At 31.8% G+C, this 26,196-nt stretch overlaps 1 protein-coding gene across 1 annotated transcript; it reads left to right on the top strand.

Annotated features, from left to right (window-relative positions):
• Positions 1 to 71: 71 nt before the first annotated feature.
• On the top strand, positions 72 to 24,251 carry LOC105341615 (uncharacterized). The gene is made up of 20 exons (XM_034469193.2): positions 72 to 198; positions 319 to 438; positions 1,549 to 1,586; positions 1,834 to 1,931; positions 2,039 to 2,206; positions 2,381 to 2,430; positions 2,518 to 2,540; positions 2,654 to 2,769; positions 2,850 to 2,993; positions 4,430 to 4,488; positions 4,582 to 4,695; positions 4,835 to 4,878; positions 6,022 to 6,113; positions 6,317 to 6,472; positions 6,849 to 6,895; positions 7,012 to 7,040; positions 7,331 to 7,434; positions 23,069 to 23,227; positions 23,675 to 23,718; positions 23,884 to 24,251. Exons 3-20 carry the CDS (start codon positions 1,575 to 1,577, stop codon positions 23,892 to 23,894), a joined length of 1,470 nt encoding a protein of 489 aa, XP_034325084.2. The 5' UTR covers positions 72 to 198; positions 319 to 438; positions 1,549 to 1,574; the 3' UTR covers positions 23,895 to 24,251.
• The last annotated feature ends 1,945 nt before the right edge of the window (positions 24,252 to 26,196 follow it).

Genomic DNA, 26,196 nt, shown 5'->3' on the forward strand with positions numbered 1-26,196 from the left:
AAAGTAACCTATTCAGCATTATTCATGACAAATATTTGCCTCTAACCCTTGTTTACTCGTAATTCATAGAGATCAGGCCCTGTACGTCGAGTGCCACGTGCCACGAAGGTTCAACTTGTGATCCTGTTGGGTCAGAATCGTTCTTTAGATGCGTGTGTCCTCCTGGAAAAACAGGAGTGAGATGTGATGTCGATGCTGGTAACTATTGAAATTATATTATAAGTAATGATCATATCCTGAATATGATTAAAAAAATCGTTTTGTACTAAGAGCTCACATTAGCTATTTTTTTATATCATTTTAAAATTCTGGTTTCAGGATATCAAGAGAAGTGCAGCAATTCATCACTTTGCAGAAACAACGCTGCTTGTCACTCGAAGAGCCAAACCTTGTCATGTGTATGTCGACTAGGATTCAAAGGAACCAACTGCTCAGAGAGTATTTATCTATATATTTGTTTTCTTAGCTTAACCCACGAGCGGTACCTTATAAACTCTCACGTATGATTAAAAAAGACCCAAAGTTACAAAGTTGGTGATACGCTGAACGTCTCTCTGAAGTAGCAGCGTCTTTAACGCACATATAACACGTATATTGAACAGTAGATTTATACAACTACTGTGGAATCATTAGAATTCGAGGTGGCTCAATTTTCGTAGTATTGGTGGGTAGCCCTCACCCACGAATTTACATCCTCCACGAAAACTAATTATTAAAGATTTAGTTTACCTACTGAAACCGAAAACCGACGCATCCACGAAATTACATCCCCATGAATAAGCAAAAATCCCGCAATCCACGAAAATTGGCCCCCACGAAATTAAATGATTCCACAGTATTACATCTTTGGTAGTAAAATGAATAAAGACTGTGGTTCATAAGTCGCTGGGAAAGTTCATTTTTGGACTTAGAATGCCCACAAACATATATTAGAACAATAAAGCCCAGTACGCTACCGAGTACGCCACAGTAGCCAATAAAATAGTGTTGTAGTTTTTACATACATCAGACGTTGTCACATACTCTTTACATCAAAAATTTAAAAAAAATCTTTTTTTCAAAATGCCTCATTGTTGACGGGATTAAATACAAAAAACATTATTATAAACATATTATATTTCTTTTTTTAAATCAATTATTACATTGGAATAATGAAAATGCATTTTTATATGACGCTATATTAAGAAATCACCCGGGGGGAAAAAAATCATAGAAATTCCGTCTGCTAAACAATTTCCTCGGAAAGGAAAGCGTGCCTCAGTTATTGAGAAAAAAAACCCAAAGACGTTTGTCGATTGTGATATTGCCGCATTTTAATTAAAAAAATTAAAACATTAATTAAAAGAGCAAATACTTGCTGAGATGATTATTTTAGGGACATGGTAACAGTCAAACGCCACAGCTACTTAAGAAGACACATCAGTATGCAACAGTCAGCATTCAGCTCGTGCATTTTGCATCAAACTATTTTTTAAAGGCATAGTACATGCACAACATAACATTTCTATATATGTATTTATTTTAGTTATTTTTTTTTTCTTGTTCCAGAAGCCAACGACAATCTGCGAAACGCAATGAAAACCGGGGTAACTTGCTTTAATTTAACGTAACAAAACTTTTGAGTCACATTATATTCATTTAATATCATTGAAACCTTACATTATAAGCTCAAGTAACAACTTTCGATTGTGGTTTTTAAAACATTAGAGGAACAAAATTTGCATATAAACATTTCCATGCTTCATCAACTATTTCAATTTACAAAACATCACAATTACACGAAGAGTATTGAATCCTTGTAGCTTAATCCCATGGTTGTTATTTAAACTTTAGGCAAGGTTTGCAGATGTTGCTATACCGAAGTCAGTCATATGCTATGTTGATTTTCCATGCCTTATTCCTTTTACTCTTACCAAAAGTATCTTTAACAAGTGAGTAGATAAATGTTTAAAAAAAAGATCATACTATGTAAGATTAAGGCTGAAGTTACGCGTTCTTGGTGATTTGATTTATGTAATTTCATTTCCTTGTATCATAGGCCTCAAGTTGCTTTAGGCTATTATGATCCATCTCTACAAATCACAAAATTGAAACTGGAAAACACAATATCTGCTGAAGGTATATGTATTACACGTGGGGTAACAGAGGTCGTCAAGAAATCCCTAGGATCCGCCCGTATCTGTCTAGATACTCTTGATAAATCCTGGTAACTGTCTTCCATTGATTTACTCCGTTAAATCTTACAATATAAAACAATCATCAATTTGAAGTTACAATAACAAATGTCCAACAAACATTCCCACATTTCATCCTTTATTTTTACAAAGAATTTAATATCCATCTAAATGTTTTTTTCAACTAACTTTTTTTACATTTAAAGGCAGACGTGGATTGAGGATGAGATATGTTTTGAAGTGAATTTTATAAATGGTGAGGCATTTTTCATTTTTCCAGATGTTCAAATTGAATTTCCACACGCATATGTCTTATCAATGAATATAGTATTTTTTCTTACAGGAAGCTATTACAAACCTTTAACAGTAAGTAATTAAGTAATTAGTCATAAACAACCTATAGAGCAAACAAACCATCCCCAATGTCAGCTTGTATTGATACGCTTCGATAGAAATAACAATTTTATATTTTATTTTAGGATGTACCTCGTTTTGTACAGCCAACATTTGAGACTGATAGCTTATTTCAATGTTTGGTTGGAAGTTATTGTCACGTTAATCTATGGGCCGAAAACGACTACAGAAAACAAAGCTGGTAACCTCTTTCTTTCTCCATTGGTTGTTGCTACATTTAAATTACCATAAGAATGTATTTTAACTTCTTTTTTATTGCAGCCCAGTTTTGAAATCCGAGAGCGATAAGAATTTGGAGATTTTTGTAATGTCACCTCTACACCAAACCATGTCACCATGCATATATGATATTTCATTGAAAGCGGACACGCATACCAATGCTACAATGTGTTTTTACCTAGAGGGGTATATTACTTTTATGTTTTTGTATACAAAATCTGTCTTTTTGGTAAAAATATCGAATTCGTAAATAACGTCTTTGACTTTTTAAAATACAGACATTTATACTTGTACAAATTATTCTTTTTTACTAGATCATCTGAGTCAATCGGGTGACCTATTTTAATTTTTTCAGTCGTCTGTAGCCGTGCCTCGCACATCATACATTAATAATGTGCGTTTAAGTAGAGGACTCTATTGTCCGGTCCCTGGGGATGGGTGTGGGGGTAAGGTGAGACCTGTTTACTAGGCATCTTAAGTTCTTCTGTTAGCGAAGTGCATTTTTTGTATAATGAATAACATAAAACTCTTTTCAAGATATTTCATTGTTGAAAACATATAAAAGCAGACAGTAAACAAATTATAGGGAAAATATTTCCCCTCTATAGTCTTGCACTATTTCAATATCAAGTCATAAACTTTATTTAAAGTTTTTCACTAAAACTATAGATTAGTTGGGGTAAGATTTCAGGGGGAAGGAGGGCTATAACCATACTTTAATTATTTTGGCTTCTTAAATCAAGGTTTAGACTCCAGTATGAAGCTTGATTTAACACGAGATTTCCTGTGTATGGATTATGGTATTCAGGTGACCTTTAAGATCTTTAAGCTTCTTGTTATCACTTCACTTTTTATGACAATTTGTTTGTTTTAAAGAATTTACAAAAAATGGGTTACTTTTTAAATAGTTTACTTAATTACTTCGGGAAAAGTATGTTAAATTTTGTAAAAGTACATGTTTGGAATTGCAGTATACAGTGTTATTGGCGCCCCGCGTAATTTACGCCCCTTTACACTTGCAAACAGTTTCGTGCCCTCTCGAATTCGCCCAAACACGTTTCTGATTAAAGAAAGATAATTTGAGACATTTGATAATGCTCAGTCTTAAATTCGCCCACTGACAACAAGGGCGAATATTTCCTAGTGTAAAGTACTCATAATTCCTTGAGGCAATTTTGAGCATGCAATGTAATTGTTTGAAAGATAAACTGTACCACGAAAACATTGTATACCAAGTTCAATAATCCGGACCGCTATAACAAATTGTACCCCATTATGTGCTTCTTACAAAGATATGACTAATGTTCATACAGGTTTTAATGATCATTGTTTCTAAAAAAAATGAGTTTTAAAATAAAATTGCACATATTTTTTATAGGTTTTTTTTTATAATATGAATGAGTAATACAAAGTTGTTTTTTTTATCAACTTCTTTCAAAAATACCCTGTTTAACATCTAAATATAGGTTTGTAATCATAAATAGATGTATGCTGAAAAAATGTAATGCGAAGTACACATTTTAATTCATCAAATGGATTCAACAAAATATCTTTTTTCCTATTTTCGATCATCAAAATCTGCAATTAAATATTAAATATATTTTCTTGGCAATTTATTTTAGAGATGAAGGTGTACAACTGGATAAAAGATGTTATACAGTCGAGATTTTGAATTCAATCGGTAAGCATTGGAAATTTTCAGATTAAGCAATTGATATAACTTTTTTTTGGCACTTTTCACAGAGTATAGATTTAAGATAAAATTATTCTTCAGAAAAAGGCTCATGCGCATGTAGAATGTGTTTAAATGGTGGATTTTGTGATGGTCATACATCGGTCAAAACCTGTTTGTGTCCTCTTGGCTTTTCTGGTGAAAATTGCAGAACTGGTGATTATATCAATGTTTCGTTTACATTTACTAAAGAAATATCATGCGCAATCGCTATTTCAATGATAATATTTTGAACAGCCCTCTATATTAGACGTGTTTCATGTGCATTAGATCATACATTCCTTTGCATTTCTAGAACATGGCATTCGACACGCTGTCAGTCAACGTGCTATTCATAACGCAAGTTTTTGTTTTTTATTTTATGTTGTAATTGTTCTTAAAATGATTTGTAAATGATAAATGTTTTAACCGTTATCTTTTATTTTGACATATAACTGTCATGTTCAATAATTTCTCTCTGAAATAGATTTCAATAATAGTCAAATAACATAAAGATAATTTTTCTTATTTCGTCTAAGCTGTGGCGTTTTGACTGGTTTTTAGGGCACTCAGATGACTTATTGCAATTTGTCTTTGTCCGTCGTCGTGTAGCGTGCGTCGTCCGTCGTGTGTAAACAATTTCACATTTTTAACTTTCTTTTGAAAACTACATGGCCAGTTATTACCATTCTTGGTTCAAAGCACCTTTGAATCTTGGATAACAGACCATAATTATAGTAAAACGATTTTATCTTAGAAAACTGTTTTCTCTACATCCACAGCAGAAGGAGATATAATGAATGAATGGTAATGATATTCATTACACCCTCTACCTAAATTGTAAAATTCATGACCCCTGGGTAAGGGATTCAAGACCCTTAGATACATGTAGGGCCAATATGACAGCATAGTCAACATGTAATGATTTTATGATATCTTCCTCTGTACTTTCACTGTCGTGGAAGATAGACTGAATGCATCGTTACTATGCACATAATGTACTGTTGTACTGTTCTGAAATTGTGAAATTACCAGCCCATGGGGCAAGGGTTGAGGCTTTAAATTTATTGGGGGAGGGTTAACAAATGTGGCCGTTTAATGAACGAGTAAATTTTTAAGTCACTTGAGTCACTCGGGTAACCTATTATCCCCATATTTTAGGAAATCTAATTTAATTTCTTGTCACTGTATGCTTGTAGAAATAACATGTATGTATGTTGTGTACATTATAAATAAAACTGAAAATCATGAAAGACTGAACACGGAAGGCCTGCAAGTCTTTTTTTACCAAATCATTCTTCAAAATAAAGCTAAAAATTACCCTCTGACAGGTCAATCTAAGGGCTATGGTACTCGGGTGACAGTCAAGGCCCGAAGGCCACTTGTTTATCAGAAAGTTGGGAAAAATGCTGGAAAAATCCAAATGTTTAACAAACATATAATATTTCAAAAAATCATACAGGAAATTGCATTAAATAGAATGTTTATTTTTGTGCAATGCAGCCTTTGTTGGGAAATATGCTATTGCCAAGACAAGTCATTTGTCCGCTGAACGAAAAGTGCAATGTACAATTGGTATTGTTAACAAGAAAAGGGTGAGTTTTAAAATGTTTAATATTGTAATTTTATCTATGGTAACGTATACTAATTCACTATGGTGAAATAAAGATAAAGATATGTTTAGTATGTTTAGTAATTAGAGTCCCCATGAAGAGTTGCATATATTATGGTTTCAAATGCATTGATGGACAAATATTTGTAAAACCGGTATATATTCCATGATTTTCATATTTTACAGGTTCAAAATTGATATTATAGTTGATCCTTCTAGTATCGAGATAAAGGAAAAGGAGGAAGTAAGAGTATCAGAGGACTTCTTTATCACTCTAACTTTAATTCACAAACACACAGGATCCCATCAGCTGTGTATAAATTTATCCTCAGAAATCCCAAGGTAACTTTTAAATGTTTATGAATTCGAAACACTTTGCCCTCTCCAATTCCCAATCATTAATTAAACACAGATCGTTTTCAATTTTAAACATACTCCCAGCTTATAAATGATATTCCAATCCACCGTAACATCCTTACAGAGAAAAAATCCGGGAGTTCTTTGAGTGTAATGATGCTCAGAAAAACCAATAGACTCTAAGTACTCTTCTATCATTGAGAAAAACGAGTTCAACAGAATAACAAGAAACCAACTTACATACCTTTTTAAAAACATGCAGAAGAAACATTTGATAATTCAAAAGGAAGACAACACAATTGGTGAATGGATAAATCAAATATCTTTGACACCTCTAATGTTAAATTTTCGTTTATTTTAGCTTCGTAACGGATAGGTTTTGCTGTAAAATTTTCACCAAGGAAACAGGTTAAATTTCCTTTACATTGTTCAATTTTATCATAGAAACTATTAATATAAATTTATAGATACCAATTATTTATTTATTTTTCATAAAATATCACAAATATCATTGTCTGTTACAGATAATCAAACCAAGGAAGAGACAGAACAGGTAGTCAATGTGTTAAAGATGATATTCTTTCTGACAATAGAACTTTATATTTTCTGAAGACTGAAAACATCATCATGTCATACACTAAACATAGCATATCGTCAACCTACATTTTATCATATTGAAACCAAAACAATAGTTTATAAAGCAGGTTGAAAAAACATCGAACTTTTATTATCGTGGTATTTAACTGTAAGAGAACTTAATGTTATTATCTGTTTACAATGTTATATAATAAGAAATTAAGCTATATTGAAAATTACCGAGCAATTATCTTTCTTTTCCTCTAGCTTTTTATTCCTCCATCACCAACAAACGCATCAGCATTTTCCTGTTCTCCGGGCTTGGAATGTCACATGATGCTCTATCTAAAACGAGGCTACTATAATCAATGGTAACAAAAACGTTAACTTGTTGAAAATCTGTTAAATCAATTTCAAAATCATGTGTATTCGAGTTTTGTCAATTTCAAATCCATCGTGATTAATAAACTTTTAAAACTTAAGTATTATTTGATATGTTAAGACTAATACTTAACAAATCACTTTAAACTCTAAAATTATCGTGACTTACTTTTTAACTTAATCATATCTTAGTTGTGTTTTCTTAATTTTTTTTCTCTTTGTGAGACAAAGCATGACATCCATCATGATTTCCCAACCAAATTACTAAATATTTTTGTAAACAGAATATATATATATATATATATATATATATATATATATATATATATATATATATATATATATATATATATATATATATATATACCTGACATATGCATTTGGTAGACCGATTGTATTATTTTATCTTTATTAGGGAGACCAGTAGATTAGGGAGACATATTTTGGTCTCCGTATTATTTTGACCTTGTCTAAAATGTAATTGGCTTATCTTTAAATGAATGAACGGTGTGTCTTTGCCTAAAATGCATCAATGTGTCTATTATTTGACATCCAATAGTTGCCTTTTGTCTATATTTTTTCGTAAAAAGGAATTCAATCTGCCTCCATCGTATAATTAGCAATGACTATTTTTCTGCATTTAGGAGACCAACGAAAACTTGCAATATTGCAAAAAATCTAACATATATAATTTGTTTAGCCTTTAATTATTCTAAATGAACTTGTTTTCAAAATACTTTTTCACTTTTTATGTATAAAGCCTAACTAGAAAAAAAGTCGTTAATTTCTTGACCATGTTTGAACATTTGGCAAGTGCTCTCCGCCATTTGTTCCGAGTACTCTCGGAACGTCTCGGGTTAAAACAATGGACCTTTTAACGCCAGCGTGTTGCCTTTTAGGAATCAAAGCCATTTTATGGTAAGTACTTTTGATAATCCTACTACAATTGAACAAAGTAATGTTTTTATGAAGTTTTTTTTTAAATATTCAAATAAAATAGGGCGATAATGTGTGCAACTTGACTATTTTACACCAAATGTTGATTAATCTTCGAGGACATTCGAAACGAAGTTAACAATAAAAGCATGATTTTCATTTCCACTGTACGTTTGATGTAATATGTAATTCAAGGATTTATCAGTACCTTCTCCAGAGCAAAAGTCGTCCCCATTCCCAATTGGAAATAAGTTCACTTCAGCAGCTGTCCAAATTATGATCCCAATTAGTATATAGCAGTATTTTTCCCCAACCGGTAAATAGTTCTTATGTTTATTTCTTACCAAAAAATACTTCGTAAAATAACCAGAATGTCCATAAATGTTCAGTATTAACAAATGATTAAACCCATTTAGCAAAACTGCAGTCATAAAAGTTTCCAAACACGCTGTAAACATCGCCAACTTTTAATCCGATTTTCCTCTGTTTTTCTAAAACATCGTTATTTTGTGGTATACAGTACAGTACTGTAAATGGTACATGTTTTTTTTTACACACACTAGACTGATGTAAAAGTAAAAGGTAAATGTTATGAAATATTTCAAACAGAAAAATACATTCTCAATTTAAAAGGGGATGTTGATAAATTCTTAATAATGTAATACTTTTATGACCAGTGTTGAAGGTGTTTATTTCAGGGAAAAAGACTTGTTCTAATAACTAAATATAGGAATATTATACATATATCTATATTGTGAAGTTAATTAGATTCTATTCAATTAAAGTCTAGCTCTTTGATTTTCCATTATGATAATAAATTCAGAAATCATGATGTATGCAACATATGATTTCTCCCAACTGCATGAAATTGTCGATACAATTTTCCCAATTCCAAAAACATTGGCATTTTCAAAATAAAAAAAGGCTGAAAAATCCCTGTAATTATATAGCTAGTTTATTGAAAATGGACAGAAAAGTTAACCGAAGAATGTCGCTTTATGTAAATAGATCGACATGAAGAATTTTCTATATTACAGTTATATGTACCAGTAATATTGTTTTAAATGAATTATGTACGTAATGTAGATATATGTACATGTACCCCTTGTTACCTAAATGAATTAAAAGCAAATTAAGATCAGTTGCTCTTTTTCACTTGTATAGTGGAAAGATAGCCGACTATTCTATGTACGAATTGACTTATTATAGGTAAGATAGTCAGGCCTCCATGTTTACAACCGGGATGCTCACCCCACATTTACAATTGTGACCCACATTTACAAATGTGACATCATAGTATCACTCTCGTTTGGATTTTCGGATATTATCAGGTTTGTAAAATTTTTGGCTTTTGATGATTAATAATAATGTAAACAATGTGTCTGCAGATTCCCGTTGGGCTGAGTGTGATCTGTTGACCAGGCAAAACATGTATGTCTTGATTACACAGCGTTGTGCACAATGTGCTCTCAAGAACATTCAATCCAGAAGCATGACCAATGTAGCAACACTTTTAAACATACTTTTTGATACTTGTATTAATTTTAATGTTTATGCGCACCCGGGGCGCCCTTCCCCCTGTAATTGTTGATTTATTAGAATAACATGACATGTTTCATACATGATAGCATTAGAAATGGTTGATGGTTGTAAATATTTTGTTGTTTACCAATTTAATGTATGTTCTCACTAGAACATGCACATATGATATATGGTAGACTATTATCACATTCAACTCTCTCTCTCTCTCTCTCTCTCTCTCTCTCTCTACAGCAGCGATTCATCTTATGACCTTTAAAAATCATGCACCTGCACTCTTGCGAGTATACAAAATGTTGTAAAATGTTCGTACTATATATTGTTCGTGCATTGCACTGCGATGATTTGGATCGCATTCAGTCGCGTCTGAATAGTGTGCATGTCCACAATTTTTAAGGAGACTTGATGCAAGCACTAAAACGCATGCAACAAATGCGAGACCTCATGCAATATATAAGAGAGCTCGTGCGAATCTAAAACATTCCGATCGCAAAGAGTTGTAAAGTGCTCGTACGCCAATTGTGAATGGGGCTTAATGTAGATGTTTATGAATCCAAAAGTTTTCTTTGCATATAAACAATGCTTTCACACAGGTGCTTGTGGTTTTAATGTAGGTTTTGGAGTTATTAGCACAACCAGTCATGTCAGTGGAGATTTTCTCCTGCAGGAGAAACATTAAAAGGGCAGGATGGGGAGGAGAGACTGAAGACAAGCACAGAAAACAAAATATTTATCTATAAATATAATGGAAAAGAACTTTGGTAATACGATTTATACATATTTACATGAAGCTGGAGGTATGTAGCTCCTGATGTAAAAAAAAAAATTGAAGCAACGTTTATCCAAATTTTTTTTTCAGACCAGGAGATACAGACCTGCAGCTAAATGTAATATTTTAACATTTATGTATGGCAGTAATGTTTCTAGAAATAACTATAAACAATTCTAATTAAGTCAAGCAAAAATACCAGTAATTATATGCTTCTTATTTAAGGTTTGATTTCTTTTTATGTACACTGTAGTATTGATGCTGTCAGGAGTGAACAACCATACATGTATCTGCCAGTTTGTAAATGATGGCAAGGACGATGCAAACTCCACCATAAACTCAGAGTGTTTAATGGAAGGGAATACCTATGATTGTTTGCTAAGAGAGACATTGTCGTTGGGGAAGAGATACTTCATGTATATGACTATGGTTGTGATGGGAAAAGCTTGCGGTGGCGCAGCAAGGTAGGAAAATGGTTGGATTAATTATACACAAAAAATAATTATTAAGAGAGAGTTTAGTGATTTACAATCAGGCTTTGGATATCTTGTTATCTGGCTTTGGTTTTGTTTTTGCATTTTTTCGTACATTGATTTGTTTTAAACTAATCTAAAAAATAGGTTTTTCTCAAGAATTTAAAAAGTATCAGAATAGATAATTTATATGTTTTTATTGAAAAACAAGCCTAAAACTTCTGTTAGTGTTGTTAAATAGGTTAAAAATCGTGATCAATTAATCAGCAGAATTGGTTGTCTCTTGCCATCTGATGATCGGTCAATAATCGAATCGGTAACAAATTATATTAAATTCAATAATATGGGGCACTAAATTTTATGCTATGTATAATCTAAAATATATAAGTGCTATTTTCACTTCCTTTTAAAAGCTTATAAGACTTTTGCTGTATTTTTATTAGGTAGAATGTTGCACATCTTTTGAGATTGAAGAAAACCCCCAGCTCACAACAGTTTTCATTTCATTCAATACAGATTAGAAAACAAAATGATAGGTATAATATTAATGTAATAAACCCAGACTGAGTATAATTGATTATAAAATCTAAAATCGATTATGATAAATCGACAACCTTTTCAACTGATCATTGATTGAAATTCAATCATCGTGACAACACTAGCCCCTGTTCATGTACATGTTTTTACCGGTACTAGTTTTGATTGATTTCAGAAAAGGCTGTGATCCTTTTGATTTTGGTAATGGTTTTGTTAGGTTTTATTTCACTTTATTTTGTTTATAGTTGTTTGATTTTCTTTCAATTTTAACATTATATACGGTTCTTGTGCTGACCTGAATAGATTTATTTTGTTTTCATTATCAAGCACTATTAAATTAAAAGCTTGAAAGAGGTGTCCAGTTGTGCAGTGGACAATGCACCTGCTTATCACCACTGCGACCCAAGTTTAATCCCCATGATCGACAGTTGTTGTATATGATAGGGTACATTGGTCGCCTGCTTGGACACGTGGGTTTTCTCCAGTCACCCCAACTTCTTCCCACATCATGGCCCACTCGCGCTAACATCCATGCCAACAAAAAGCTATTAATATAAGTCAGTGTGCATTGTGAATCTGTCACTAATGTGGAGGGTCTCCTTTGCAGAACAAAATTGTTTTTTGTTAGATAAATTACAAAATCTGTTTCTGTAGTAAATATGTATATTTTGCAAATTGTTTACAGAATGTACTTCTTGAAAAATATACATTTACATAGAATTATCAGATTTGGTAGGTTAGTTAATTTAAGCATCAATCTGAAATGGAATTTATTTTTCACTGAATATTGGTACAGTCTTGTTTTTGTACCATGGCTGAAAAGTTTGATTTAGTCAGTGGTCTGTTGTCAGATTTATAAAAAAGAAACATCAATTACCAAATGTGGTAAACTAATAATTGATGAATGTTTATGAAATAAAATTTCATAATTTATAATATTGTTTTAATTTCTTTCAGTTCCCTCTGATGTGGATTCTGACCCATTTAGTGTATCAAACTACTCGCCAAGTTCTGATTCTGAATCAGATGAAAATAAGAAGGTTTTGGGTAATGTTATTATTTAAAGAATAATTTTGCATCTGCAGTCCATTTTCACTTTGCAAAAAATACCTGAAAGAACAAGAGGCTGAGAGCCCAGTCATTTTAATTCAGACTAAAGTAAATCCATTTATATTAACTAGATATACTTTGAAATGTAGTTGTGTATAACAATCTACATGTTGATCTGGTCTCCCTAATGCTGTGATAATGCATTAGATTTACATGATATGAGTGGAATGTACTGGATGTAATATATTTGTAACAGTTATATTTATTTTGTTTAATCATTAGGAATAAAATGCAATGATTTAAAAAAGTAAACGTAGAAGCTTGTATTTACAATGCAATATATTGGTATTTTTACAGAGTCCACCCCAAATTCATTGAGAGCTAGCCGCAACACAATGGAAAAACAGGGCATCTTGACCCTCAGAGAAAACAGTGAGCATTTTGAAGCAGGTAAATGAATTAAATTCAATGTTGCAATGTTATTATGTTTTTAAGCAAGAAACATTAATACAGTCAGTTGGGTAGCTAGACCTGAAACGAAGTGCATGCTTAAAATGGCAGGGGGTGTGGGGGCCACCATGAGGCCCCAAGTGGGTCCAGGACAAAGCCCAGGGGGCGAAAGCCCCTGGAAGCTCATGGATTCTGACGATTTTTAACACCAAAAATTAAAGCAGAAATTGAAAGGAATGCTTACTAATTAAGCCTATTTTTAGGCAGTTAAAATTGTTTTGGCTATAGTTTAGGCATAAAATAAAATCACAAAACTTATTAAAAGTTAAAAGAAGAATTTTTTTTTGACATTTGCCTTTGACCCACTCAAAGCTTTTATTCTTAAGTTCATTTTCACATAGTTTATGGTAATGAATATCTCAATAAAGCTGTGATATTCTATCGGGGAAATTTAAAATGTGTAAAACTAAGTTCAACTGCAAAATAAATAGTTGCCTTTTTAGGTACATGCATTGTGTACTGTTTCTTTAATATGGTACTTTAAGACCATATTGTGTGGTTATATTTGGTGCTTAATACGTCTTTGTTTAGCATTGATTTCGGATAAAGTAGGACCGAGTGACGGAAACGGGCTGATGGAATAACTAAGTATGGACCTTAATACTTGAATTCTTTTTTTATATTTTTTTTTTCTTTATTTATTTTTTTACTGATTTTTCCCCCAAATGATGTGCATGCTCAGGCATATAAGCATACATGGTAGCTACGCCACTGGCAGTGTACAATTTACTACTCAAGTCTAAGATTGCTCGTGATCTTGGGGCTTGGTCTCCCTAATGCTGTGATAATGCATTTGATTTCCATGATATGAGTGGAATGTAATGGATGTAATATATTTTTTATACTTATAAGTACATGTATAAGTCATTAGGAATAAGTTTTGCAAAGAGATAAAGAAGTAAACTTAGAAGCATGTATTTATGATACAATATATTAGTACTTTTTTACAGAGCCCACCCCAGTTTCATTGAGATCTAGCTGCAACACAATGGAAAAACAGGACAGCTTGACCCTAAGGTAAAGCAGTGAGCGGAGGTTGACAATGGTTTTCGAGGGGTGTCAATTTCAATAGATACCCTCCCAAACAGGCACTATTCATTTTTTTTTACTGAATGTCTTATTTCTAAAGAAAATTTTACTGCTTTTATTTAGAAATGAAGTAAATTCTACGACAAACCGTACGCTCATAATTTAAGCGCATGTAACAGTTCGTTGTGTTACCAATTGCCAAGTGTGTTGCTAACGCTGAGGGTAATAGAACGGATTACCAACTGCGTCTAAACCAATCAGATTTCAGTATTTAACATTTAACATGAAAGTATAATAAAATTGTTTGTCTGGTCTCCCTAATGCTGTGATAATGCATTAGATTTCCATGATATTAGTGGAATGTAATGGATGTAATATATTTGTTATATTTATTTTTATTAATCATTAGGAATAAACTTAGCAATGATATAAAGAAGTAAACTTAGAGACTTGAAATTGCAATACAATATATTGGTACTTTTTACAGAGTCCACCCCAAATTCATTGAGATCTAGCCGCAACACAATGGGAAAACGGGACATCTTGACCCACAGAGAAAACACTGAGTATTTTGAACAAGGTAAATGAATTAAACTAAATGTTGCAATGTTATTAATATGTGATCCTGGGGCTTGGTCTCCTTAATGCTGGGATAATGTATTTGATTTCTATGATATGAGTGGAATGTAATGGATGTACCGGTAATATATTTGTAATATTTATTTTAATTAGTCATAAGGAATAAAATTTGCAATGATTTAAAAAGTAAATGTTGAAGCTTGTATTTACAATACAATATATTAGTACTTTTATACAGAGTCCACCACAGATTTATTGAGAGCTAGCCGCAACGCAATGGAAAAACAGGACATCTTGAACCTCAGAGAAAACAGTGAGCATTTTGAACAAAGTAAATGAATTAGAATCAAAGTTGCAACGTTATTATGTATAACAATTAACATGTTTGTCTGGTCTCCCTAATGCTGTGATAATGCATTTGATTTCCATGATATGAGTGGAATGTAATGGATGTAATAAATTCTCCTATATGTAATAATATTCCTAAATATAAATACACTGTGTTAGAGTAAAATCCCAAGAGATCCGAATATCAACACGGTGTGTAATTTTGAAGCGAGCAAAAAAGTGTTGATTCCTTCAATAATATGAATTAAATATTTAGATGAAAAGTATTTACAGCCTCAGAATGGTTTGTTATGAATAATTTGACTGTTATTTTCAATACAACTTCATTATTATACCCCCGCTCCGAAGGAGAGGGGGTATACTGTTTTACCCTTGTGTGTCTGTCTGTCCGTCCGTCCGTCTGTCTGTCTGTCTGTCTGTCCGTCCGTAACAAAAATTTCTGTCGCATTTATCTCAGCAACTATTTATCGCAGATGCTTGAAATTTTAACACAGTGTTTGTTAAGGCATGCCATATCGTGGGATATATTTTTGTACCAATCGGACGTCAACTTCCTGTTAAATGACGACTTTGCTTATTTTTTAACCAAAATTTTCAAACAAATTTTCGTCAAAGATTTCTCAGCAACTGTTTATCGCAGATGCTTGAAATTTTTACACAGTATTTGTATAGGCATGCTATATCGTGGGATATATTTTTGTATCAATCAGATGTCAACTTCCTGTTAAATAATGACTTTGTTTATTTTTAGCCAAAATATTCAAACAAATTTTCGTCAAAGATTTCTCAGCAGCTATTTATCGGAGATGCTTGAAATTTTTACACAGTGTTTGTTAAGGCATGCCATATTGTGGGATATATTTTTGTACCAATCGAACGTCATCTTCCTGTTAAATGAGTACTTTGTTTATTTTAGCCAAAATTTTCAAACAAATTTTCCTCAAAGATTTCTCAGCAGCTATTTATCGCAGATGCTTGAAATTTTAACACTACGGTGCGTCGATGTAGTGAATGTCCGATATCATATGCAATGTCAACCCGTGCACGCACGGGTCAAAGTCTAGTAAGAATAATTAATTTTGACTTGTGAAAGAAAGTAATCATTTTAAGATTGATAAAGCCACAAAAGGGGCAACTGTTTCTTTAAAAGATTTCTTGTTTTAAACTTTATTTATGCAATAACGATTCTTTGATCTTTTGCAGTTCCATACCATTGTTTTCCCTCTCTCAGTTCATGTGATGAAAGAAGTCAACTTGATAGGTTTGTTTCAATCTATTTTGTGAATGTTTTTCTTGTTTGATAATAGGATAGTCATACATATGTAGCTGCAACAATGTAGCCCTCTCCGATTTTTTATAACTGATGTTTACTACCCCCCCCCCCCAAAAAAAAAAACAAAAAAAAAAACAGGAGAGGGCTACATTATTGCAGCTAGGTGTTAGGCTTCTGGCTTTTGAATGACAATGTATAGATGGAGTTATTTCCTTGTGACTTGTGACAGAGGCTGTAGTGCACAATTCCATTTGACTTTCAAGAAATGTTCAGATAGTAATGAAAATGTAAAGTGTTTAATAACATTTGCTGAGTACCACTTTCAATACTGTAAAAGGGATTATTTACATGTAAGGGAAAATTTACACTTAAGCTTAAAACTGGGTAAAATACCCCCACATTTGCATATGGGCAGTGCTTTAGTGTGGTAAATCACTGTGTATGTATTTCTTTTTCTTTTTTCTTCATTAAATAATTTTTGTATTTGTATACATTTTTGAAATTTTATCTAAAAGGGTGAGTGTCGGAGTTACATGTGCACAATCCTAAAGGTCCAAGTACAGCACCTGAATCACATGTGACTGAAGAAGATTTGATGTCCAAACCCTGCGAGAGTGGAAATGCAAATGCATCGGATGTTACACCACAAGGTGATCAGTCTTTTTTTTTATTTGTGTGAATCTGTGTGTGGTAGTGGTGGGGGGGGGGGGGGGGGGGTAATAGAAGTCATATTATTGAAATGATAAAAACTTTTCTCAATAATTTTCTTTCTTTCTTTAAGATGACAATGGTACATTGATTTGCATCGTTTAATAATTAAAACCCATCCATAATGTTTGCTCTTTTCATTACGTTTTATGCATGCCTGTCCTTAGTATTTGCAAAGTAAGATATTCATGATATTGTTATTACAGAGTGCTTCTTTGAGATCGAAGATGATAATGGAACTAAAGTTCTTGCAAGCCCAGTTGCAGCCAAGAAGACTAAAAGCAGCTCAGGTGATATATCTTTGTTGCTTGGTCTATCTATCCACAATTTGATGAATTAGCAATTTTTAGGTCACCTGAGTTTATTGCAATCCGTTTTCGTCCGTTATCGTGCATCGTGCCTTAACAATTTTACATTTTTAACTTCTTCTTAAAAACTACAGGGCTGATTATTACCATTTTTGATGTGAGGCATCTCTACGGTGAGAGGAATCTAAATTGTAAAATTCATGGCTCTACTACCCCCGGGGCGCCACATGTGGGGCCAAATTTGTAAAAAAAGAGCCAAATTTTAAAAAATATTCTTCTCTATTCCCACACATGTTAGGAAAAAACTGGTTGCATAGTTATAATGTCCATGAAGCCCTCTACATAAATTGTGAAATTCATGGCCCCTGGGTCAGGGGTTCAGGCTCTAGAATGGGGCCAGTATGGCCATATAGTATATATGTATTTAATCTTAGAAAATCTTCTTCTCTACCCCATATATATTTGTTAAAACTAAATGCATGATTATGATGTCCATATTGTGAAATTCATGACCCCTGGGTCAGTGGTTCAGGCTCTAGGGTGGGGCCAATATGGCCATATAGTAAAAATGTATTAAATCTTAGAAAATCTTCTTTTCTACTCCCATATAAATATATATATATATCTGGTTATAAAGTCCATGAAGCCCTCTACCAAAATTGTGAAATTTATGACCCCCGGGTCAGGGGTTCAGGCTCTAGGGTGGGGCCAATATGGCCATATAGTAAAATGTTTTAAATCTTAAAAAATCTTCTTCTCTACTCCCACACATGTGGGCAAAAAACTGAATACCTGGTTACGATGTCCACTAACTCCTCTACCTAAATTGTAAAATTCATGGCCCCTGGGTCAGGGGTTCAGGACATGAGGGGGGAGGCAATATAGTGTTAATGCATATAATGTTATAACATTTTCTTCTCTATTCTCACACATCTGTATAAAAAACTGACCTATAATTATGTTTACCAGGAAGTCCTCTACTGAAATTTTAATTTTCATGTCCCCTGGAGTATGGGTTTTAACTCTAGGGCAGGGCCAAAATGGATGTATAGGTGTTATTGCATATAATGTTAAAAAATTATCCTTTTTACTCCCACACACCTGAAAGGAAACTGAATTCATGATTTTGTAGACCCGATCTTTTAAGTTTTTTGCCAAAATTGTAGGTTTCACAGTTCTTTTTGAAAGATTTCAGGCAGGGAGGTGGCCGTCATTACTAATTTATAATTTTTCTACTCCAGAATAAAACCTAATTAATTAAATGCATATATGAGACTCCTCGACAAGTTTGTGTATGGGTTATATGCTACTCAGGTGACCGTTACAGGAATAGAAACAAATTTCTCATGGAGATTTATAATGTGAAATGTTTACATCTTTTCACCATTCGGAACCCACTTGAAATACCTCATACAATTTTTCAATTATGTCATCCAGGCTATTTCATGGCCGATGCAATGCAAAATCCCTATAGGCTTTCTATTTTGGGTTGTGTATTGAAGCCTAAAGCGGTAGAGGGGGCATTTCAAAACAGATAATCTTGACATATAAGTGGATGAATGTAGTTCGAGCATGAATGTATTTATGAAAATCAAAATATTCAGCAAGAAGTAGTGGAAGCAAAAACCATACAGAGTATGGTATGCCTTGAATCTATACATAGGTATTATCCTTTTTACATGAATATGTAACAATATAATAATTCTGATTGTTCATAGTATTTTTAAAATCTTTTCAAGGTAAAAGAGAAATCCAGGAGTTTTTGGGAAAACATGAAATGTATTCATTGGAACGGCTTGATGAGAGGACCAAATTTTTGAAGATTAGATCTAAAATCTTCAACGAGAGAAAAACAACAAGACTTAGGACATTTAAAAAATTAAATGAAATGAAATCAATGAAAAAGCAAACATGAATCTCATCATTTTACATATAATGTAACTGTAATGTAACAACAAGACGTAGGGCATGTAGGATAATTTATTTTTAGCTCACCGAGACGAAGTTCGGGGGAACTTATGCTATACTGCTGGCGTTGGCGTCCGGACCTGGTAAAAGTTTTTGTTGCAGGTCCTTTATCTAAGTTATTTCTTGTCCTATCTTCACCAAACTTGCATGGATGATGCATCTGGACCTTTTTATGAACTTGAAAAACTTGGATGCTGAATCTGGGCAATGAATTTTAGATGCTGGAGGTTAAGGTTTTTGGAACAGGTTAAAGTTTTTGGTGCAGGTGGCCTTTGATAGCAATTTCTAAATTACTACTGATCCAAACTTGCATGGATGATGCATCTTAAGATACTGATGCACCTGAAAGGCTTGTATGCTGAATCTTAGCCATAGGTTTCGGATGCTGGATGAGGTTATGTTTTTTGGAACAGGTCATATATTAAATTTATTTAGTACTATTTCAAACTTGCATAGTTGATTTAACTATAATATAAATGAATTGCAAAGGTAGCTTCAGATGCAGAGCCTGATCTTCATAATCAAGGATGCTAAAAATATATCTTAGTAATGACTGGTCCTAACTTAACCAAACTTGAATTGATGATGCGTCTTATGATACTGATGCATCTGGCAGGCTTGAATGCCGAATCTGAGTCATAGGTTTTGGATGCTGGATGAGGTTTAGTTATTTTGGAACAGGTCACATGATTTATAGACAATAGCTTGCAAAGTTAATTTAACTATAATATAAATGAATCATAGAGGTTGCTTCAGTTTCAGATCCTGATCTCTATTATCAAGGATGTTTAAAAAGAATATCCTACCTCACTCTAACCTGATTGATAGATGTGTTTGTTGTTAAATGATATAACATGATTCATATGATATAGTATTGTCAGATTTGATACACTATTGTTTTATATGATACAATGTTATATCATATATTATATTATAAAAAGTTAGTAGGATATTGTATCAATATTTTTGTGCATAATGATATGATATTGTATCATTATATTGTAGTGTAAAGTATTTTTTATTATGATGCAATGTTGTATAAAATGATAATGTATTATATACTATTTTATCACATGCTATTGTTTCATATTATATTGCCATATTTAATATGGTATAATATGATACAATATTTTATTGTAATATATAATATCTTATCACATGATATGATATTGTATAAAATGATATTGATTTATATAATATATTATTTTATCACATGAAATAGTATTATTTGATATTGGAATATATAATATTGTAACATATGATACGATATTGTATAAAGTGATATTGTATTATATAATATATTACTGTATCACATGATATTGTATCATATGATTTGATACAATGTTGAATCAAGTTATATTGTATCTTATGATACAATATCATATTATGTATCAAATATGATATAATATCATACAATATCATACTTAAGTATACAATATAATATAATGTGTTACAAAATTGTGATGTATTATGTGATATGACATTGTATCATATATTATGATATTGTATTATGTGATCAAATGCAATAATGTATTTAACATGACACTATATCATATCATATGTTACAATATCATATTGCATCATTATTTATTACAGTATTTTATTTTTATTATTATATGTGTGTATCTTATATTAATATATGAAATGAACATATGATTATTATCCAATTTTTTAACATATGATATCGTAATATGATATTGTTTCGAAACAGTATCCATAGATATCCAAGATCATTAACTATGATTTTCAGGTAATATGATAAAGGTGGTCTCATAAAGGTGATGCTTTATAAAGGTGATGCCTCATCTCGGTGCTTTGTAATCTGTGATTACCTTTGTTTCTTATAGGGCAAGAAAGTGGCCCCTAAACGTGATATGTATTGCAGACGACATCCTAATGTCTTTATGTTTGAAAATTTTGAATTTTTTTTAGCTGCATAATCCTGTTCGTCCTTTAATATTTTTTTTGCCATGCATTTGATCAGTCATTTTTGCTCCCAGAGTAACTTTTAAACTTTGTCAATTTCTTACATGTGTACTTATTATCAATGTTATTCATTAACATTTATTAATGAATGGTTCATTCAATACGTGATCTTTGATCACCTTTTTTTTATTGTTATATATGAATTATGAAGAATATTAAGTAAATCAATTTTAAAAGCTTTATTTTCTTGAAATGTATGAAATTTGAAATATGAAGGTTGAAAATAGATTATGAATATTTTGATTTCATAAATTTACAGATCCTTACATACATGATTTTGTTGCACAGAAAAAAATGAAACTGTTGTAATTGAACTGCAAGTTCACCAAAATAATGGACATGTTATGTACACTGCATTTTGAATGGAAATGATTGCTCTATTAATAAATTTGAAATGATTAATTGTTTAAACTTTCAAAATTGAACTAATGTTTACACCCTGGTCCATAAATTATAAATGAAATCTATTTGAAATTAGTTTTGATGATTAGTAAAGTTTGTTCATGAACTTGAAATGTTTTTTTTTTCATTTATTAATGTGAAATTCTAAAACACATTAGGATACATGTAGAATGGATTGAATTGAGAAGATAATCTTCAGTAGGGACGCAAATTTAAAATGCTACATATTTTCCCCATTTTCGCAAATTTCGTGACATGCGAAAAAAAAACCGGACAGTGAAAATTAAAGGGCTTGCAAATCACGAATGTTATGGTTAAAAAAAAAGAATGGTCTACCTAAACCCTAATTAAGTAATATTAATAAAAATGTATTATCGGTATCCCATAGCCGCATAAGACAGTAGCAAAATATTAGAGGGACAATATAGTATATTTTTAAGGGCTAATAGTAATGAAAAATTAAAACAGATGTGAGATTATTGCCATTCCACAGACCTCTAAATGACCATCTATTAATATTAAAAGTCCACACCATCAACTATGTGAGATATTAACAAAGCTTACATATACATGCACATGTACACAGTGACCTTGCATTATATCTTAATTCTATGTTGCGTGGCGATAAAAAATGATAGAGCACTTGCAAAGCATGAAAATTATGGGAAAAAAGAATGGTCTACTTAAGCCATAAAAAATATATATAAAAATATATGCACGGTCTCCTTAAGCCTTATGAGAGAGTAACAAAATATAAAGGAGACCATTTTTGCTGTATTTTTTTAAGGACAAGATATATTGAAAAATTAAAACACATGTAAAGTTATTTGAATCTTGAAGACCTCTAAATGACTATTTGCAATAAAAAATATGCACATATAAAAATTTTGTATATTGTCTCCCTAAACTACATTTTAGGGTATGGTCTCCTCAATGCCTAAATCAGATTTATATATATATATATATATATATCACAACGTCATAATATCAAATACTGAACAACGGAAAAATCGTTAAAAATTGAAATTTCCCTTTAAGAATCTAAATACTTATACAGTGTATCTACATTTTGTTATTGTGTTTAATGTTATTGAAACAATTTCATTAAAGGCATAAACTGAATGCACAAAAACTTGAAAACTAAACTCGGCCACCTTATATACGTTTTAATGTTCAATACTCACTTATCCTCTTTCTTCAATACTCCAGTCCCGAGGTTTCCGTTATTCCCTCCGTCGGCGCCTCTGTACACGTCTTCAATAATTCCGACTGCGATGTATGTTCCGTGGATGTTCTGATTAAATTATCCCTGTCCCATCCTGGCCAGAGGCTGCAACAGTGTCTACAGGCGGCGGACTACGACTTTGGGTAAACATTTAAGAAATAAAAAATCATATTTTGAGTATTACGAGGTACTCAAATACGGTCAAGGATGAACAAGTCCCGGAATGCTCTTTGATATATTTGATAATGCCCGGCCGTATTTGATCACCTCATTATATTCAAATAATAATTCCTTATTACGTTCATAAATTATAGCAATTGTACGAATTAATATTAAACTTGTCATTGGTGGAGTGGATTAGAATATACGTTAACGTTACGTTACAAAATTGATTCGTAGTGTTATTACAGACAAAGAAACTGAAAATCATAACATATCTAGACAGAACTTTTAGATCACACATTCATGTAAATAATCGACATGATCAATCATTTAAGCTAAAATCTTATTTTAAAAATCACAATTGGATATTCATTACCGGGCTACATGACTGTGTATGTATATGTTTTTAATCAACTTCAAATAAACAGGTCCACGGAGAGACGATGTTACTTTTTGGAAAACGTTCAGCACAGTGAGTTATGAACAAAATTGGTTTATATAAGTAACGTTATTGTCGTAAACGGATAGAGCTATTTCGGATTTAAAATTAACAAATTAAATTAATCAAAATTTAAAAAAACTCAAGTAAATTATAGTGTAATTTAAAATTGTCACAAAATGTAATTTCTTTGAACAGCTTCCCCCTAAATGACCATAACAATGCGGCATTAGTTCATGGAAGACTTAACCACAACGAACGCATCCTTTGAAAGTGTAAACTTGTGTTTCCATGTAATCGGACAACTGTATATCTTCTTTTGAATGTGTAAAATGTAGTTTTACATAGATATACATATTTTTTGTCTTCATTACGTATTAATAGCTAATTACTACTGATAAATTATGAATATAGTTAATTTTTCGAAGCACTAATTCTGATGAATATTGTATATATTTTATTTTTCAAAACAAGATACATGTGAAATAACACATTGACTTCAATCTATCAATACGTTTTTATAATTGTTACTTTTTGATAACCTTTTGTTTGCTTATTTATGTCAATATAGCTTAAAATATATTAAATTTTATGTGTACCTAATCTACATTAAAAGTAATGCATCTTATATCTTCCTTGGAAATTGTTGAAAAATGTATCATTTACACTTTAAATAACTGTTTTAAATGTTTAAAAATGATATTTATCTTACATTGACTTCAATCTATCAACACGTTTTTCTAATTGTTACTTTTTGATAACCTTTTGTTTGCTTATATATGTTAATATAGCCTAAAATATATTAAATTTTATGTGTACCTAATCTATATTTAAAGTAATACATTTTCTATCTTTGTTGGAAATTTTTATCTTTTAGTAGGATGCCAGTGAATTTCTTAAAAGGAATCCAATGTAAAAGAATGTGCTTGAAATGAAGTTACTGCTAGTTGCAATAGAGTAAAAAACATTGATTTAATTGAGTTATATAATAATCAATAACACCTTACACAACTGAAAGCAATGAATATAAACAAATATGGAAACAAATCAACAGATATCAAAATATGGGGGGATATGAAGGTGGCAACATTGCAGAAAAATACAAAACCCGCGTTAGCGGGTGATATTTTTCTGCAATGATCGCTAAAGGTTTCGACCAATCAATAAACGGGGCGTTTAGATTTTAGGACTGTCAGTTTCTGCAGAGCTATGAATTGTTATTTATTTCCATCAGAAATAATGGTAATCATACTTTGTGGACGTAAATATTTAACAATGAATTCTTACCTTTGTATTAATTTTGTCAAATGACTTTTAACCTTTAATCTTTTAGATTGGTAAAACTAATTTAATCATAAAAGTAAGAAAAACATTTTAAGCTCAAATCAAGTTTAGATCTCTTTAAAGTGCTCATGAATTCAGGAAAGACGACGTTAAAGATTTACCTATTCATCAGAATACACATATATATGTCTTGAAAGTTCTTAAAAGTTTTAAAAAAGCTAATGTAGTTAGAAATCAACGAAGCAGCAGGTGGTTTGATTAAGAGAGGTATAAGTAACTAATCGGTCTTGATTTACCTACCTTGATGTCACCATTAAAGGCACTGGCAACGTTCCTGGTTTCTGGACCAACATTTTTAAAATTTTTTTAAAGTAGATCCAGTGTTTTGTGATGTCAATACAGTGAAAGGGTGTGTTTGGCATACATTATAACCATAAATTAATAATATAAAAGGCCAAGATCTGAGCATTGTGACACGCCAGCATTGACTCTTCTAATGGAGTCTTCATTTGTAACTCACTTTACGAGGCATTCATGGATAGCCCTCCTCAACCAGATTACATCATCGACGAAACAATTTTAGAAAGCTTTATCTATCTATAAACTAAAAATCAACGCACCTACGATAAACAGCTCTACGAAAAAGCAAAATATCAATAATCTACGGACATTGGCCGGCACGAATTTTAATGATTCAAGAGTATATTCTTAAACATAACTTTTTGCATATTACCTGTGCAGCTTTCAAAATAACAAAACAATTAAAAAGTATTGCCACATACGAAGACAGTATATCACATGTTTGCAGTTAGAATTCAAGTTGTGCAATGCAGAATCCTTACGCTGAAACAGACGTGCCCTTGTGAAAAGGTTCGAATTCTCTTAGAGAAATTAGAAATTTGATATTTTTCTGTGATGTAATAGCAGTTGTATTGTTAAGAATTTATATAACCGTAAATTTGTCTAAATTATACTTATTATATTGATAAAAAATATGCATAACTACAATCAGGAGTCGTCTGAACAAAAGCTTTTTTTTTGGTTTTATGTATAAATTAAATCAACTCGTGTATTTTGAATGATCGACCAAAATTTCAATGTGCAGAATCAACTTTAAAGCGATATATGTTTACGAATAATGTCAAGTTAAGAAATAAAATAATTTGTGGCAAACAAGATGATCCGATTCAAGGTGTTTATAAATAATTGAATTAAATGGCTGAAACA

This window comes from Magallana gigas, chromosome 6 (genome assembly GCF_963853765.1).
Source record: "Magallana gigas chromosome 6, xbMagGiga1.1, whole genome shotgun sequence".
Taxonomy (NCBI): Eukaryota; Metazoa; Mollusca; class Bivalvia; order Ostreida; family Ostreidae; genus Magallana; species Magallana gigas.

Bases quoted from the DNA above. Each gene is read 5' to 3' on its own strand.
- LOC105341615 (XM_034469193.2), top strand. The intron at 2,207-2,380 runs GTAACTGTCTTC...TTACATTTAAAG, and splicing joins GATACTCTTGATAAATCCTG to GCAGACGTGGATTGAGGATG. The intron at 2,541-2,653 runs GTAAGTAATTAA...ATTTTATTTTAG, and splicing joins GCTATTACAAACCTTTAACA to GATGTACCTCGTTTTGTACA.